Raw genomic sequence first — 15,994 nt, 5'->3', positions numbered from 1 at the left:
TGGGGTATGAGCCTTGCACTGAATCTAATAAGATGAAATTTGGTAGGAATAAATGCAATCAATGTAAAGTCTTACTCTTGGGTTTAAAACATCAACTTCAGGGCAGCTAGGTGGTGCAGTGGATAAAATACTGGCCCTGGATTCAGGAGGACCTCAGTTCAAATCTGGCCTCAGACACTTGACACTTACTAGCTGGGTGACCCTGGGCAAGTCATTTTATCCCAATTATTTCACCAAAAACAAAAACAAAAAACCCCATCGACTTCACAAGCCTTTTTTGGGGGGGAAGGGGGTGTTTGAGGCAATTGGGATTAAGTGACTTGCCCAAGGTCACACAGCTATTAAGTGTCAAGCGTCTGAGGCCGGATTTGAATTCAGGTCCTCCTGAATCCAGGGTCAGTGCTCTATCCACTGCACCACCTAGCTGCCCCTTCACAAGCCTTTTGTCTGAAAATCACTGACAGGTTTAAATGACCTTCAAGCTCAATACTTATCAAGGGAGGGAGGGAGGAGATAGGGAACAAGTATTAATTAAGCCCTAATTAATTATTTAATTAATTTGCCAGGCTAAGGGCTTTACAAATATTTCCTTTGATTCTCACAACCCTGCAAAGTAGGTGCTTTTGCTGCTACTCCATCATTTTTCAGTTGTGTCTGCCTCTACTTCAGTCATTGTAACTCCATGCAAGGTTTTCTTGGCAAAAATGCTGGAGTGGTTTGTCATTTCCTCCCCCAGCTTATTTTACAGGGGAGGAAACTGAGGCAGGCAGAAGTTAAATGACTTGCCCAGGGTCACACAGCTAGTGGGTATCTGAGGCTGGGTTTGAACTCAGGACTTCCTGACTCCACCCCAGCCTGACTCTATCCACTGGGGCACCTAGTGCCATGTGGCAGTCCCTAAAGCTCATGTGATTTGGGGCTGTATGAACAGGGACATAGCTTCCAGGAGCAACAGTCCCACTGCCTTCATTAGACCCACCTCTGGAGTACCGGTCTCAATCTTAGGGCCAGGGTATAGGAAGGATATCGATTACCTGGAGAGTGTCCAGAAGACATAAGAAGGGCCTTAACATCTTGCCATGTGAGGAATCTGTCAAGGGAACTTGGAATGTTTAGCTTGGACAAGAAGAGATTCAGGGGGAACAAGGTATCTGTCTTCCTATATTTGAAGGGTTGTCATGTCGAAGGATGATTGCACTTGTTAAAGCTGACCTGAGAGAAGCAATGAGCAGGAATTGCAAACTTATTCTGGATGGCAAGAAACACTTCCTAGCAATGGGAGCTGTCCAAATGTCGAACACCCGGGAAGTGAGCTCCCTTCACTGGAGCTGGCCACCAAGCAGGGACTGCACTAACCACTTCTCTGTTATGGTGTGTGTGTGTGTGTGTGTGTGTGTGTGTGTGTGTTCTCTTGGGACCACAGTGTAGCCCGGATGGCCCCCAAAGGCCCTTCCTGCTCTAAAAGTCTGTGTTTCTCTCTATTAAATCTCTTACCCGGTGTTAGTGAGCTGCCAATCTAATGCACTTCACCCGTGCTTTCATCTGAGTCCTTGATACAAGTGTTGACGAGAACGAGGCCAAGGAGAGATGCCTGGGGTCTTCTGCTAGACTGGTCTCTCCAGCTTGATATTGGCCAGTTAATCACCAATCTGGAGGCCTGATTCCAAATTCCCTGAACCCACATCTCTGTCTTGACCACAAACACATCAGGCAACACTGCCCTATGCCTTGCTGCTCCCCAGGTCTCCTCTGCTGACAGCATTCTCCTGGTGCAGTCTCAGAATCTTTGCAGAAAGCCTAGTCTGGTTCGCCCCAGTCTTGGCCCTCCCCTTGGGACCAACAGCATCCCTCTCTCAGCGTTCCCATCAATTGATCTTTGAAAAATTTGCCAGGAATTGGCTATTGAGCCTGTCAGCCTGGAATGGGAAGGATCCACCTCTTCGCCTTTGTGAAAGTCAGGCTAATCGCCAGCCTCCAATCTTAGAATTATAGGATTTTCAAGCTGGAAGGAAGAGTCCTCAGAGAACCCCCAGTCCAAGTCTCATTTTACAGATGGGAGAGATGGAGAAGGAGCCCAGATCCGCCTCCCTATGACTTCTCCACATTCCTTCCAGTTCTGCCTTCTCGGGCACCCCTCCCACTCTGCAAGATTTTTCAAAGCCCGTTCTCGAGGAGGAAACTGAGGCATGTGGTGGTGCACCCCTGGCTTCAGACAAGGGGCGACAGCAGAGTTTAGAAAGGAGAAGGGACCCCTGTGATCCAGGTTACAAGGAACTGGGAAACAAAATCATAAAACCTCCAATCCCCAGGAATCTCAGCATTCAGCTTGTCATTCAATCCTGTCTGACTCTTCATGCCCCAGTTTGGGTTTTTGGGCAAAGATCCTGGAAAGGTTTGCCATTTCCTTCTCCAGCTCATTTTACAGATGAGGAAACTGAGGCAAACAGGGTAAAGTGACTTGCCCAAGGTCACACAACTAATAAGTGCTTGAGTCTGGATTGGAACTGAGGAAGATGAGTCTTCCTGACTGCAGGTCCACCTCTCTATCTGCTGCACCACCTAGCTGCCTTTCAGCATTCATCTTGGTCTGTAGCCTTTCCCAGAACAGTATTCCTGACCAGTGGTCATCTAGCCTCATCCAGAAGACATTCAATAATGTGGAGCTCACTTGAGCTGAGCCTTGAATGGTGGGGTTAACCTGGAGTTCTTTCTGACTCACTCTCATGCCGTGTTATGTCCCAAGTCTCTCTTGTGGGCCATTCCCGCACCTTCACCTTGATCTTGGCCCTTCTGCCCTCTGCTACAAAAGGCCCCTGACAGTTCCACTCACCTCCATCTTTTTGTCTCTTGTATTCATCTTTCACATGCACTTCTAGACTTGCCTAAGGGAGGAGGAATCCAGCCACTATTCAAAAGTCTCCCTCGACTTCCCATCATCCCAAGACTGTCCAAGGATAGACCCCTCAGCTGGGCCTTTCGTGGAGGGCTTCTGCCCTGCTTCTCCATCCAGGTGTGCTCTATGGGACCTCCTTCAGAGATCAAGTGAGACCACGGAGAGAGCTTTGTACACCTGAAAGTGCTCCATGCACTTCCCCCAAGTCTCACTGAGGTTTTAAGCTATTAGAGATTAAGGGTGCACCAAGACTTTGCAGGCACCCTACCTAGAGGAGCTGTGATGATCCTTCAAGGCTCAGTTTGGATGCTGCCTCCTCCAAGAAGCAGCCCCAGTGACTTCATCTGAAAGTGATCTCTTAGCACCTTATAATTCCTATTATGAACCTATATTCATATCACTTTTTTCATCCTCAAAAGGTTGGCCACCAAGTGGCCATAGCCACTCATTAAACCATGGGTAAGTAAAGGGTGCACTCTGTGTCACTACCTGGCTGACCTTATGGGCCTTTTGAAACCTGAGCATTCTGTAGATGTGTGCAAGGTCTCACAGGGTGCATCAGCATGGTGAAGCTGGTGATGAGAGCCCAGCTCAAGGCAGGAGACTCAGCCACTCACAGAAATCATCTACTCTGGACCAGAGGGACTGGGGTCTGCGTTGGACTTGAGAGGTCTCTCCTGTTGCCTTCTCTTTCTGAACTGACTTTGGGAGTATCATGTCCTCAATTAGGGCCTTCAAGAGTTGTTGTAGCTAAAAAATCCCTCCCTGAGCAGCTGAGCCCGTGAGGAGCCCTCAGCCCTTGGCTAGGCTAGGCCCTGGTCCATTGATGAGCCTATGCTGGTAGGCAAAGAGCATTTGAGAGGCAGAGTGACCCTCCAGGCCACGGGGAGCAGGCTTTTTGTGGACAGTATCCACCCTCAGGAGGCACTGAGGCATCAGTCAGTGCAGAACCATTTTTCTGCATCTCTACTTAAGTAAGAGACTGTAAGTCTATTGGCTGAGAAGTTCAAGTTTGCAGTATAGCCCCTCTCCTAACAAGGGGCTGTCAGTCAGGCAACAAGCATTTATTAAGTGCCTACTATGTACTGGGCACTGTGCTAGGTGCTAGAGACACAAAGAACCAGCAAAGAAAGACCCCCACTGACAGAATCGCTGCCATGTCTCTATCTAATCCCCACCATTAGACTGGAAACTCCTTGAGGGCAAGTCTAGAGTCTTTTGGTCTTTTCATCTTCCCTGCACCTTAGCATTGGTACAGTTGAGTCTCAATAAGTGTTTGTTATATGAATGAATGAAATATGCTGAGCAGCTGGACCAAGAAAGGAAATTGAAGAGGCATGACTGACTGAGTGAATGAGTGAGTGAGTGACTGTTCGAGGTCATTCTAAGTGGGGGAAAGTTTGGGGAACCAAGGCTAGGAATCAGGAAGCATCTTAGGCTAGTGATGGGGGTCCAGGGGCTGCCCCCAGAACAGCTCCCAGCAGGGGAAGTCAGATCCTAGACCAGGCACGAGATGGGGCAGCCCACAGCCCCTGGCCCCAGCCCTGTGAGTCAATTCCATTCTCATGACCACCCTCCCTCATCCTTCACACGGTACCACTCCCCTGGGGATGCCCCAGATCTTCCTAGGATCTGTTCTCCTGCCCTGGTCTGCCCTAACCCTGAACCTCTCCCCACCAACCCTGCCTGCAGGAGACATGTGCCCGGATCCTCCTCTATCGGGGGGCCAACAAGGAGGTGAAGAACAACAATGGACAGACACCTTTCCAGGTAAGGAGACCCTGGAGAGGCTGCAATGAGGAGGAGAGGAAGTAGCGGGGAACTGGAAGGAAGGAAAACCCAAGATGTGCAAGTGACAGGAGGGAAGGGAGATTGGAAGAGACAAGAGGGATATATGGGCTGCATGGAAGAGGGTGGCAGGGATGGAAGAGAGGATAGGAGAGAGGGACGGTGGGGAGGACAGGGGAGATAGGAAGTGGTAAGATAAGAAGAGAGAGGAGAGACAGAGGGGTGAGAGGAGAAAGTTAGGAGGAAGGGTGATGGGGAGATGACCAGGAAGTCCACAAGCATTTATCAAGTGCCTCTGTCAAGGAGTTCACAGTCTAATGCAGAAATACCATGCAGACAAGACCTATGTAAGATAAACTGGAGATACCCCATAGAGAGAAGACATTAGCATCAAGGGGGATTGAGAAAGACTTCTTCCAAAAGGTGGGGTTTCAGCTGAGACTTGAAGGAAGCAAGGAAATTTGGGAGGCCTTATGAGGAGGGAGAGAGTGCTAGGCATGGGGGACAGCCAGAGAAAATGCCTGCAGCCAGGAGATGGAGCTCATCTTCAAGGAACAGCAAGGCCAGTGCCACTGGATTGCAGATGGCCTTGGGGACAGGAGAAAGCTGAGGCAAGTAGAACAGGGGAATAAGGGGAATAAAAGAGGCAGGAAAAGAGAGATAGAGGAGGGAGAGAGAGGACATGAGAAGTGGAAAGGGCTCAGTAGGAGAGGTGATTGAAGGAACAGGGAAAGAACCAGGACAAGGATAGAATAGGGAGGGGAGAGGGAGAAGAGGGAGAGGCAGAGCAGAAGATGTAGGTGAGAACCAGGAAGAGCAGCAGGGGAGAAGGACGACAGGGCTGTAGAAGAGAGGAGAGGTAGGAGCCAAGAGAGGTAAGGGCAGCAGGGGGCATTTAGGGCAAGGGATGCTCAGAAAATAGCTGGGATGTGGAAGGCCTTGGGGAAAGGGGGAATAGGGACATGGGGAGAGTGGGGAGGGGGTGCTAGGAGAACAAGGCCAATTAACAAGGTTTGGGGGAGAAGGCTGGAGCCAGGCTTGGTCTCATGACTCTTCTTACCTGGCCCCTGGGGTCACCTCCTCTCTTCTCTGCCCCCACTCGGGCCAGGTGGCTGTAATAGCTGGCAACTTTGAGCTGGGGGAGCTGATCCGAAACCATCGAGACCAGGACGTGGGTGAGTGAGGCTGGAGCTGGAGGTCGGCGGGCGTGGTGAGGGCAATATGGCTGATGGGAGAGAGAGGAACACGTGTGGAACTTGGTGGCACCTCATCTTAGGGGTGGGCTGAGCAAGGGACACAGGGATGAGGGAGAGTTCTGGGGAGAGTGTGGGGCTGTGATTGGCCCTACCCAAGCTTATTTCCCCCTTTCCCCCCTTCCCCCACATCTCTGCCTCCATCCCTTACCTCTTTCCATATCTCCATCTCACCATCCCTCTTTCCTTTTGCCCATTTTCCTTCTGATTCTCCTCTCATCTCTTCACAACTCTCCATCTTCCCTCCCCTTATCCCTATATACCTTCTCTCTAATTTCTTTTCAACTCTCTCTCTCTTCCCTATCACCCCAACTCCTTTGTCCCCTCCATCCTCTCTTCCCCCCACTTCTTCATCTTTAATTTGTTCTCCTTCCTCTCATTTCTCCCCACCTCCCTCACCCATCTCTCCCCTCATCTCTCTCAACCTTATCTTTCTATCTCCATCCTCAAATCTCTCTCCTTTCCCCATCTCCCTCCCCCTCTCTGTTTTCACCCCTCACCTTTTTCACTTACCCATGTCTCCCCTTTCATCTCCATTTCCCTTTATCCTTATACCTCCAATTCTCCTCTCATCCCTTTCTATATCTTCCCAAACTCACTTCTCTCTATTGCTTCCTTTCTCGTGCATATTCCCATCTTCTCCTTTCATCTCACCTTTCCCTCCATTTCCTCCCCATGAGCTTCCTTTTTCTTCATCTCCCCCTTTGCCAATTTCATCTCTCCTCCTTCCCCCACCTTTCTCCCATCTCATCTCTCTCCTGTCTCTTCCCCTTGTCCTTCCCCCACATCTCCCCTTTTCTCATGTCTCTATCTCTTTCCCTCCACCATCTTTACTAACCCCCATCTTTCCCCAAATCTCTCTCCCTCATCTCCACTCTAACCCACCCTACTAGTCCCCTTCCAGGAGTCCCCCAAGTATGCAGCCCGTCGGAGGGGAGCTCCACCAGGCACAGGGCTGACTGTACCCCCGATGCTGCTCCGAGCTAACAGCGACACCAGCATGGCACTGCCTGATTGGATGGTGTTTTCACCCTCTGGGCCCCCCGGCCCTGGCCCTGGCCCTGGCCCTGGCCCTGGCCCTGCCCCAGCGGCCCCAGCTCCGACAACCCCCTCTACCCCAGGCACCAAACTCAGCAGCGGCACTCTGCGCAGTGCCAGCAGCCCTCGGGGTGCCCGGGCCCGCTCCCCTTCCCGAGGGAGGCACCCAGAGGAGACAAGGAGGCAACCCCGGGGACGGCCCAGGTAGGGGGAACTACTGATATCCCCAAAATCCTTTTTTCCTATTCCCAAGACCTCTTTCCTCACGAATGGCCAAGGAAGACCCAAATCCCTCCTCTCCTGGTCTTCTGTTCCACAGATGGCCAGGAATGCCCCATTACTCTTCCCACATCCCAACTCCCTTTCCCCATGAACATTCGGGGAAATCTCCACCCCCCCCATTCCCTTCCCCCACTCACAATATCCCATTTCCCCATAAAATCCCTAATCTTTATCCCTCTTCCATTCTCAGTACTCTTCTTTTCCCTTCTCCTGCTCTCAACACTCCCCTTTCCTATGGACAGCCAGGGAAGCCCCCAACTCCCCTCTCAATCTCTCTTCCTCCTCACTTCCCCATGAATGGCCAGACAAGCCTCTAACACTCCCTTCTGTCCTACCTCCTAACCCACAGATGACCTGGGAATCCCCAGCTCTCCATAAATTATTTATTCTCCATAGATCCCCCCCAACTCCTTTTTCCTCATGGACTTCCAAATGTCCCTTATCCCTTCTTTCCCACTCCAATGCCTTCCCTTTTCATTGGATAGTCAGGGAAACCCTCAACTCTCCCTTCCTACTTCTCCCACATCCTCCTTTGCTAGAGAAAATCATAATATCCCTAACCTTCCACATTCACTCCCTAAATCACTTCTGTTTCATTCCCTAATTTTCTCCTTCCCTATCAAAGAAATCATAGACATATCAAATCCCCCAGATGCCCCAATTGCTTTTCTAGGACCCCTTTCAATGCATCCATTTCTTTTATAAGTATTCATTAAATATCAACTATGTACAGAATCCTATGCCCAGCACTAGGAAAGGTTCAAAGATAAAATGTAGTCCCTGCTCTCAAGGTACTTACAGGCAAGTAAGGATGATGTGAAACTTTCAAAGGTCAATGTCAGCCTGGAAAAAGGTCTTTAGTATAGTGCCATTGGTCTCTCTCCTTGGGCCCCACCAACATTTAGATAGTGTGCTTATCAAATATAAAGCTCTCCAAGAGTTGGGAAGAAGAGCTCATAAGTTAAATGATTTAGGATCCAAGAAGATCTTGTCAGACTAGAACCATAGATTAATAGGTTGATGATTTTAAGATGGATTTTTTTAGTGAGGCAATTGGGATTAAGTGACTTGCCCAGGGTCACACAGCTAGTAAGTGTTAAGTGTCTGAGACCAGATTTGAACTCAGGTCCTCCTGACTCCAGGGCCGGTGCTCTATCCACTGCGCTATCTAGCTGCCCCTTTAAGATGGATTTTAATAGGGATTAATGTATGTCTGTATGGGACTCACAAAGCCAACTGCACAAGTACAGGATGGGGGAGGTGTGGCAAGACTATATTTCAGAAGAAGACAAGCTTGAGGGTTTCAGTGGGCTCGGTATGAACCCCAAAAGCAAATTTTACTTTGGGACCCCTCTGAAGGAGGGATGCTCATCTGAAGCCTCCTGCCTAGGCAGGCAAGAGCTGGAGTATTAGACAGGCTACTATGTTAGGTTCTGGGGCCCACAGTTTTGAAAGGCCCTTGACAGCCTGCAACTTGTCTGGTGGTGGCTGTGAGGAAAAGAGGAAACTTAAAACTGTGCCAATCCAGGATTGGATGAAGGAAGTGCAGGGTTTAGTCGGGAGCAGAAAAGACCTCGCGATGCAGCCCAACAGCTTTCTGCTGTAAATTGAAACGCTATCATTAGGACGAGCCTGAGCCTTGCTTTGCTTCCTCAGAGGACAGAGCTGGAGGTGAGAACAAGTCTCAGGGAGGCAGGTGGAAGTTGAATATACAAAAAGCGTCCTAGTGGCAGAACTGACCGACAGTGGGGCGTTCCTCAACCTCAGAGGCCTGGATGCCGCCCACTTGTCGAAGGTCCTTTAGTTCAGATGCCCGTGATTCAGACAGGATCAGGCAGGTATCTCCAGCCCCATCAGCTCTGATGTTCTTCGGCCATTCTGTAGAAGACTTCCAATACCAAGCAAAGGAATACGGACTTGTTTCTAGGGGCCATAGAGAGTCATGGATGTTTCCGGAACAGTGTAGGGACATGGCCCAGAGTCTAAGTGTGAGGAAATGACACTGACATTCTATGAAAATCAGATTTAAAAGGGACAGGTTGGTGGCTGAAGAGACTTCTACAGTAAGGCTGCCTTGGGATGGGGTTGGCTTTGGAGAGAGACGGGAAGCCCCCAGTCACTCCTCCCTGACTTTCTGGCTCCCTTTCCATTTAGGTTCCTCACAAAGGTCCTTCCACCCGATATGGCCCAAGCCCCATTCCCTTCTCCCCTTCCTCTCCCTTCCCCAGCCCATGGTGCTCTTCTGGACATGCCCTTTCCCTCAACACTCCTTATATATATATATCCCAGCTCCAGTGGGACACCCAGAGAGGGGCCATCTGGGGGCACAGGGGGATCCGGGGGCCCTGGGGGCTCCCTGGGAAGCCGGGGACGGCGACGGAAGCTCTACACGGCAGTGCCAGGACGCTCCTTCATGGCCGTGAAGCCATACCAGGCCCAGGGCGAGGGGGAGATCTCCTTGAGCAAGGGAGAGAAGATCAAAGGTACCTGGGGTCGGGGCGGCGGGATGGGTTTGGCCAGAACGTGTGGGGGTGGAATCAACTCACTAGTGTTTCTTTAGTGCCAACTATGTGTAAGGATACAAAGGAATAAGACATACTCCTACCCTCAAGGAGCTTATAATCTAGTTGGGGACACAGGACATATATGTGAAAATATAAAAATAAAATGATAATATGCTAAAGATTTCTGATTTCATCAGCATCAGGACACCCCCTCTACCAAAGTAGATGGAAACTGGCCTGTAATTTATTAGAAAATTTTGCCTAAGGGGCAATAGAGGTCAAGCAATTTGACTTTGCTGTATCAGTGCTGTAGGGATGTCTGACTGACCCAGTCCAAAGTACCTGGGTCATGTGGCCTCTCTGAAGAGCACAGAAAGATCTGAAGGCAACTGATGCTCAACAGCCAAGGCCAGGCAAGTTCTGGCAGGGCCAAGCTAGCTTGAGAGGCTGTGGAAAGTGAGTCCAGGGATGAATTGAATGTCTGTCATCCAAAACCCAGACAAGTTTTGTCCAGAAGGATTCTTTACCAGGTTGGGCACAGGGGGTGCATTTTTCAGCCACTCTGAAAGATTACTGAAGAGTTACCAAGTGGACATGTATTGGCAGAGTCAGTCAACCATTGATGAAGTGCTCAAGTGTCTACTCAGTTGTTGGGCTGGGGATACCTAGACCAAAGTGAGGCAGCACCTGTCCTCATGAAGCTGAATTCTACACAGGGACTTCCGCATGCTCACAAATGAAGAGAGATGTACAGGATATCTACAAAGGGAATACTGAGGCTGAAACAAATAACAAAAACAACTCATGTTAATAGCAAACTTTCCTGTAATCAGCTCTGTGAGAGAGTACAAAAATCTGGCCCCCATTTTGTAAACGATGAGAAAACAGAAAAAGGCAGTAATTGCTGGTGCTTCCTGACTCTGAATCCGGCCCTTTTTCTACTCCTTCATTCTGCTGTAATTTAATTCAATTCAGCAAACATGGGTCAAACACTCGAATCGGCAGAGAGTTTAGAAGAGATGTGGCCTTGTCTCTACCTTTCAGGGCTTGGCCAGTGTGACGGGGGACATGGCTTGTATGTAGACACAAATGATGCAGACTAATACAGACAATATACCATAGAAGTGCCAACATATTGGAGGAGGGGAGAGATGGAGATTCAGCAGGTGTAGGGAAGGGAAAGAGCTATTGGAGTTTAGGGAACAGAGTAAGGTGAGTCCTGGAAGAAGAGAAGTGCTTAGACATGTTTGAGGAATGGTAATTGACACAGTAGGGCTGCAGGGTGGAGCATATGGTGAGCATTTTGGACAAGACAGGACAGGGAAGGTAGGCTTGTGAAGAGTCCTGAATGCTAGGCTAAAGAATTTGAACTTTTCTCTGGGGCAACAGGGAGCCATGGAAGAGATCCAAATCTCTTAGTCTTATTAGTCTGAATAAAGGCATTCCTCAAAATCTCTCAGGAAAGAACTAGAAGTACACAGAAGAGAGCATCAAAAGGCAAAGCCAGAGAAACACAAACCCCGTGGCTTCTTTTGGGGAGAAAGCCTTCAGAAAGACAGATCTAGGGACAAAATATCTGCCCATCCATCATCTGAAGGGCAGCTCAAAGAGTCCTATTGCCAGCAGACTGGCCACAGCAGCTCATGAGATCGACTGCCAAGGCATGGAAGGCTTGGGCTCTTTGTCAGTGGAAAAAAGACTCACATGGATGACTTTGACAATGCCAGAAGAGTTGAAGATTGTAATTCAATAAAGCAAGGAAGGCTTCCTGCATTTTGGGAGGAGCTTCCACAGAAGATTTGTGGGAATACAAGTACAGGAACTGTACAGAATGAGATGGGGTGCCTGGGCTGAAGGAGAACACTCATCCCTTCACCCCAGTTCCCAATCCTTGAGCTACTGAAGGAAAAAAAATCATCACATAGTCTGATCATTGGAGGAGCCCAGTTTCTGTGGAAGCTTATAGAATGGTACGGACAAGAATCCAACAGGGTAAGAAGTTATGCACTGGTGGTGAGTTCTGTTGGTGGAAGCAAGACCCATGTAGATTCTACTGCAGCTCTTTTCATCATTGAAGAATTATACATTAAAATAACACCAATTACGGATAGTACTATTGCTGTACATGAGTCAGATTTGAGAGGCAAATGGTGGCCAATAGTCAAACTAATTGTTGTTCAGTTGTTTTTTGGTGTTTTATGTGTCTGACTCTCCATGATCTCATAGGGGTTTTCTTGGCAGAGATCCTAGAGTGGTTTGCCATTTCCTTCTCTAGCTCATTTTGCAGATGAGGAACTGAGGCTAATAGAGTGAAGTTACTTGTCCAGAGTCACATAGCTAGTGTCCCAGACCAGATTTGAACTCAGGAAAATGAGTCTTCCTCACTCTAGGCCCAGTATCTGGGCCTCTATCTACTGTATCACCTAGCTGACTTGTCAAACCAATAGAGAGACGTGGGAAAAACATTGAGAAGTGTGCAGTGAGGGTTATGGGTTCAAAGTGAGAGATCACTGTGAGCTGGAGTGGCCAGGAAAGATTTCACCAAGAGGCTCTGATTTGTTTAGAACCTCGAGAGCCAGAGGGAAGGGAAGGCAACTATGGAGTGTGGAGTGTGCCAACAGACCATCTTTCAAATCTTGGCTCCATTGCTTTCCACATGACCATGAGCAAATTACTTTTTTTTTTTTGCGGGGCAATGAGGGTTAAGTGACTTGCCTAGGGTCACACAGCTAGTAAATGTCAAGTGTCTGAGGCTGAATTTGAACTCAGATCCTCCTGAATCCAGGGCCAGTGCTTTATCCACTGTGCCACCTAGCTGCCCCACCCTTGAGCGAATTACTTAAACTGCTCTATGTCTGCTTCTTCATCTGTAAAATGGAGATGATAAAATCTGTACAGTCAATGTTATAGGGTTCTTGTAAGGATCAAAGGAAGGATCATGGACATAGACTGGGGACCTTAAGCCAAAGGGCAGTTGTTTATTCTCATCCTCATACTCTTCACCCACCTCCTCATACACCCACATCATCTTCATCCTCATCCTCATCTTCATAGAGGGTGGCAAAGAGGCAAGGGGTAGAGTGGAGAAAGGGCTGAGGGCTTGCCTGGGAGTTAAAAGAAGCTGGGTTTGAGTTTCTCTTGTCTTTCCTGCATCCCCCTCATTTCTCTTTCCATTTTTTCCTCCACCTCTCTAACTTTATCTTCAAAGTTCTTTTTGAGCACCTCTATGGCCTGAGACTAATTCATATTTTTCTTGGAAGCTTTAGATATAGGGGCTCCGATGTTGACATCTTCCTGTGAGGGTGCATCTTGATCTTCCTTGTCACTAAAGAAACTTTCTATGGTCCTCACCTTTCTCTGTCTACTAATCTTTCCTTTCTTTTAGCTCCTTAAAGTGGGACACTTTCCAGGCTGCACTATCCCAAGCTTCAGGAGGTCCCAGGTGGTGCGATTTAAGGAGGAGCAGGTTTTTCACTGGCCTGGCATGTTCTCTGGTCTGTAGATGACCCCAGACCAACTTGCTAATCAACCAGCTTTGTGTGTTGTGGTTGTCAGCTCTGACAAGCCTGTGCCCCTCCCCCACCTGGACCACTGCTACTCAAGCCTACCTCCTGGTTCCCAGCAGGGGTGAAAAACTCAAGTTCTTCCTCAGCACCAGCAGAGACCCCTGTAATCTCTCCCCTGCCAAGGGCTCAGCCCTCTCACCAGGCTGTGAGCTTAGTTCCAGACGACACTGGTGCTGCAGCTGATTCAGAGGCTGGGGGGGGGGGTCTCTTTCTCTGGTGAGGCCTTCCTAGGACTGGATCTGTGTCAGGGTGACTGTGGGGTTGGGCTCCACTCCTGTCTCAGCACAGTAACTCCCTCCTTCTGACCTTACAAGCTGTCCTTGGTTGGAAGATCTGGGTTTGAGTTTCAATGCTGGCTCTGCCACTTTAAAAAAAAAATTATTATTGATGGATGGACAGAATGAGAGCAGGGCTCTGATTTCATGGTGGCTATATGAAGCTCCTTTTTCCATTGCAGATTGGATTTTTTTTTTAATTTAGGATTTTGTTTCAGATTTTAAATATTTTTCTTGATATCTTTTTTCTCCACCACCTGAAGTTACGAATGTATCCCTTCCCTACCTTGCCTCTTCCCCAGAAAGCCCATTGCTTGCAACAAAGAATAAAAAAGGGTCAATGTACCAAATGTTATTTCTTAGTCATGACCCTAAGCAAATTGATTAACTTCTTTGCACCTCAGTTTCCTCATCTATAAAATTCAGACACTTGGAGTCCTTAAGGGGCTCTGAACTCAGATTCATGAGACCTGGGTTGAAATCCTGTCACTGGCACTTTTACTAGTTGTGTGACATCTTAGGTGTCTGAGCCTTAGTCTCTTGATATGGAAACTGGGGGATATGATACTTGCATGACATAGCTTATAGAGTTGTCAGGAGAAAAGTAAGCTTTCCAGTGCTATAGAAATTGTGTTAAGTGTACACTATTACTACTCCTGAAGGCATTCTGTGTGGAATAAACTGAGGATGGCAGTGGAGGCAAAAGGTTAGCTAAAACAGAAGATCACTGGGGCAAGCAGGAGAGATGAGAAGGGAGTGGAAAAGCAGATTTGGAGGAAGAAGAAAACATTTCATGTCCTGGTTCTGGTACTGTGGCCTTGGGCGAGTCCCTGATTGTTCACTCTGAGTCTCAGATTCAGCAAATGTTAGACGAGGTGGTTGGGCATCTCTGAAGTCTTAGTTCACTCTCTGGTCTTGGACTGTGTGGTGTATAGCTAATGGGGAAGCCATATGGGGGTGTGGGCAGAGCAGGGGGAGGTAGGGTTGGAAAGGTAGGTGAGGACCATGCAGGTGAGATGGTGCCATTGTCCTTCACTAAGAATTTGAAATGTTGGCTGAAATGTTGGACGGCCTTTATCAAGATGAAATGGGGGGCAGCTAGGTGGTGCAGTGGATAAAGCACCGGCCCGGGATTCAAGAGTACCTGAGTTCAAATCTGGCCTCAGACACTTAACACTTAGTAGCTGTGTGACCCTGGGCAAGTCACTTAACCCCAATTGCCTCACTAAAAAAAAATTAAAAAAAAAAAGATGAAATGGGACAGGAAGAAATGGCCATCTCTTCCCTTAGATCCCAAAAAGCAACAACCTAAGTGCAGAACTTGGTGTGGGAAGACCCTGAAGATTTTCGTCTCAGACTACCAGCTCTGTGATAACAGACTGATGTATATAGCTACTGTGACCTTAAAGAGCATGAAGAGACATGTGTCCAGATGGGGGTGGGGTAGATGAGGGGCCTCTACTAGTCCCACTGTGCTCTTCCCCTGTCAGCCTGTCTAGAGTTCTGGGTTTAATTTTGGGGACCACATTTAAGGAAGTCCTTTGACAAGTGAGAGCTTATCCAAAGAAGCAGGACCTGAGACAGGAAGGAGATTTCCAGTCATGCCAAAGGAGGACCCCTTGAAGGCCCCACCTTTCAGACTTCTCTTCCTTCAATGTTCAGCTCAGTGCTACCCCTCCAGTGAAACCACTCCAAGTTTCCCGTGAGCACTCTGTATGGATCTCTCCTTGGCTCTATCATATCTACTCTACCCAGCACCCCAGGAGAATATAAGCCATTTGAGAGCAACGTGGGTGTCATTTTGTACTTTTGTGTCTCCTGCATCAAGCATAGAGCTGTGCCCATTGTAGGCTTTTAACTAATATTCATTGAATGGCTATGGTAAAAATGTCAGTACTTAACAAATGCTGGCTTCCTGGTTGGATGTTTCAATGCTATAGATGTCATTTACCTCTATTTTAGCAAAGCACTTGATCAAGTATCTTGTGCTTTTCTTATGGAAAAAATGGAGACATGTGGGTTAGAAGCTAATACAAACGGGTGAATTTGGTTGAAGGAACTCAGGATGCCTAGCCTGGAAAAAGGGAAACACGAAGGGGGATGAGTATTTCAAAGGTGAGCATGGAAGAGGAAGGAGACTTGATTATGTGAATTCCTGTGGAGGTTCTATTTGGCAAAGGGGCCCCTGAAGCCCCTCCTAACTGTCCCGGGGGGCAACTTGCACAAAATGACCTCTATGTGATGTGATCAATTGATTCTTGCCCATTTATGACCTCTGAGTGACCTCCCAGCTTGGAGATTCTCTATGAAGTCAGAGGAGATAGACTCTAAGGGCCTTTCCAGCTCTGACGTGTTAAGATTCTATGACTGGGGGTGGAGAGGGGATAAGGTTTAA

The 15,994-nt window shown here is 48.4% G+C and overlaps 1 protein-coding gene across 2 annotated transcripts in view; it reads left to right on the top strand.

The window, feature by feature from the left end:
- SHANK1 (SH3 and multiple ankyrin repeat domains 1) overlaps positions 1–15,994 on the top strand; it is an 81,027-nt gene that overhangs the window by 16,103 nt on the left and 48,930 nt on the right. For both annotated transcript variants that reach the window (XM_043990788.1, XM_043990787.1), the window contains exons 9-12: positions 4,586–4,663; positions 5,790–5,856; positions 6,828–7,176; positions 9,544–9,737. In XM_043990788.1, the coding sequence (XP_043846723.1) occupies positions 4,586–4,663; positions 5,790–5,856; positions 6,828–7,176; positions 9,544–9,737 (688 nt within the window). The remainder of the gene's footprint in view (positions 1–4,585; positions 4,664–5,789; positions 5,857–6,827; positions 7,177–9,543; positions 9,738–15,994) is intronic.

This window comes from Dromiciops gliroides, chromosome 3, assembly GCF_019393635.1.
Source record: "Dromiciops gliroides isolate mDroGli1 chromosome 3, mDroGli1.pri, whole genome shotgun sequence".
NCBI lineage: Eukaryota > Metazoa > Chordata > Mammalia > Microbiotheria > Microbiotheriidae > Dromiciops > Dromiciops gliroides.
Note: the sequence above shows the minus strand (reverse complement) of the source record. Positions and strands in the feature narration are given on the sequence as shown.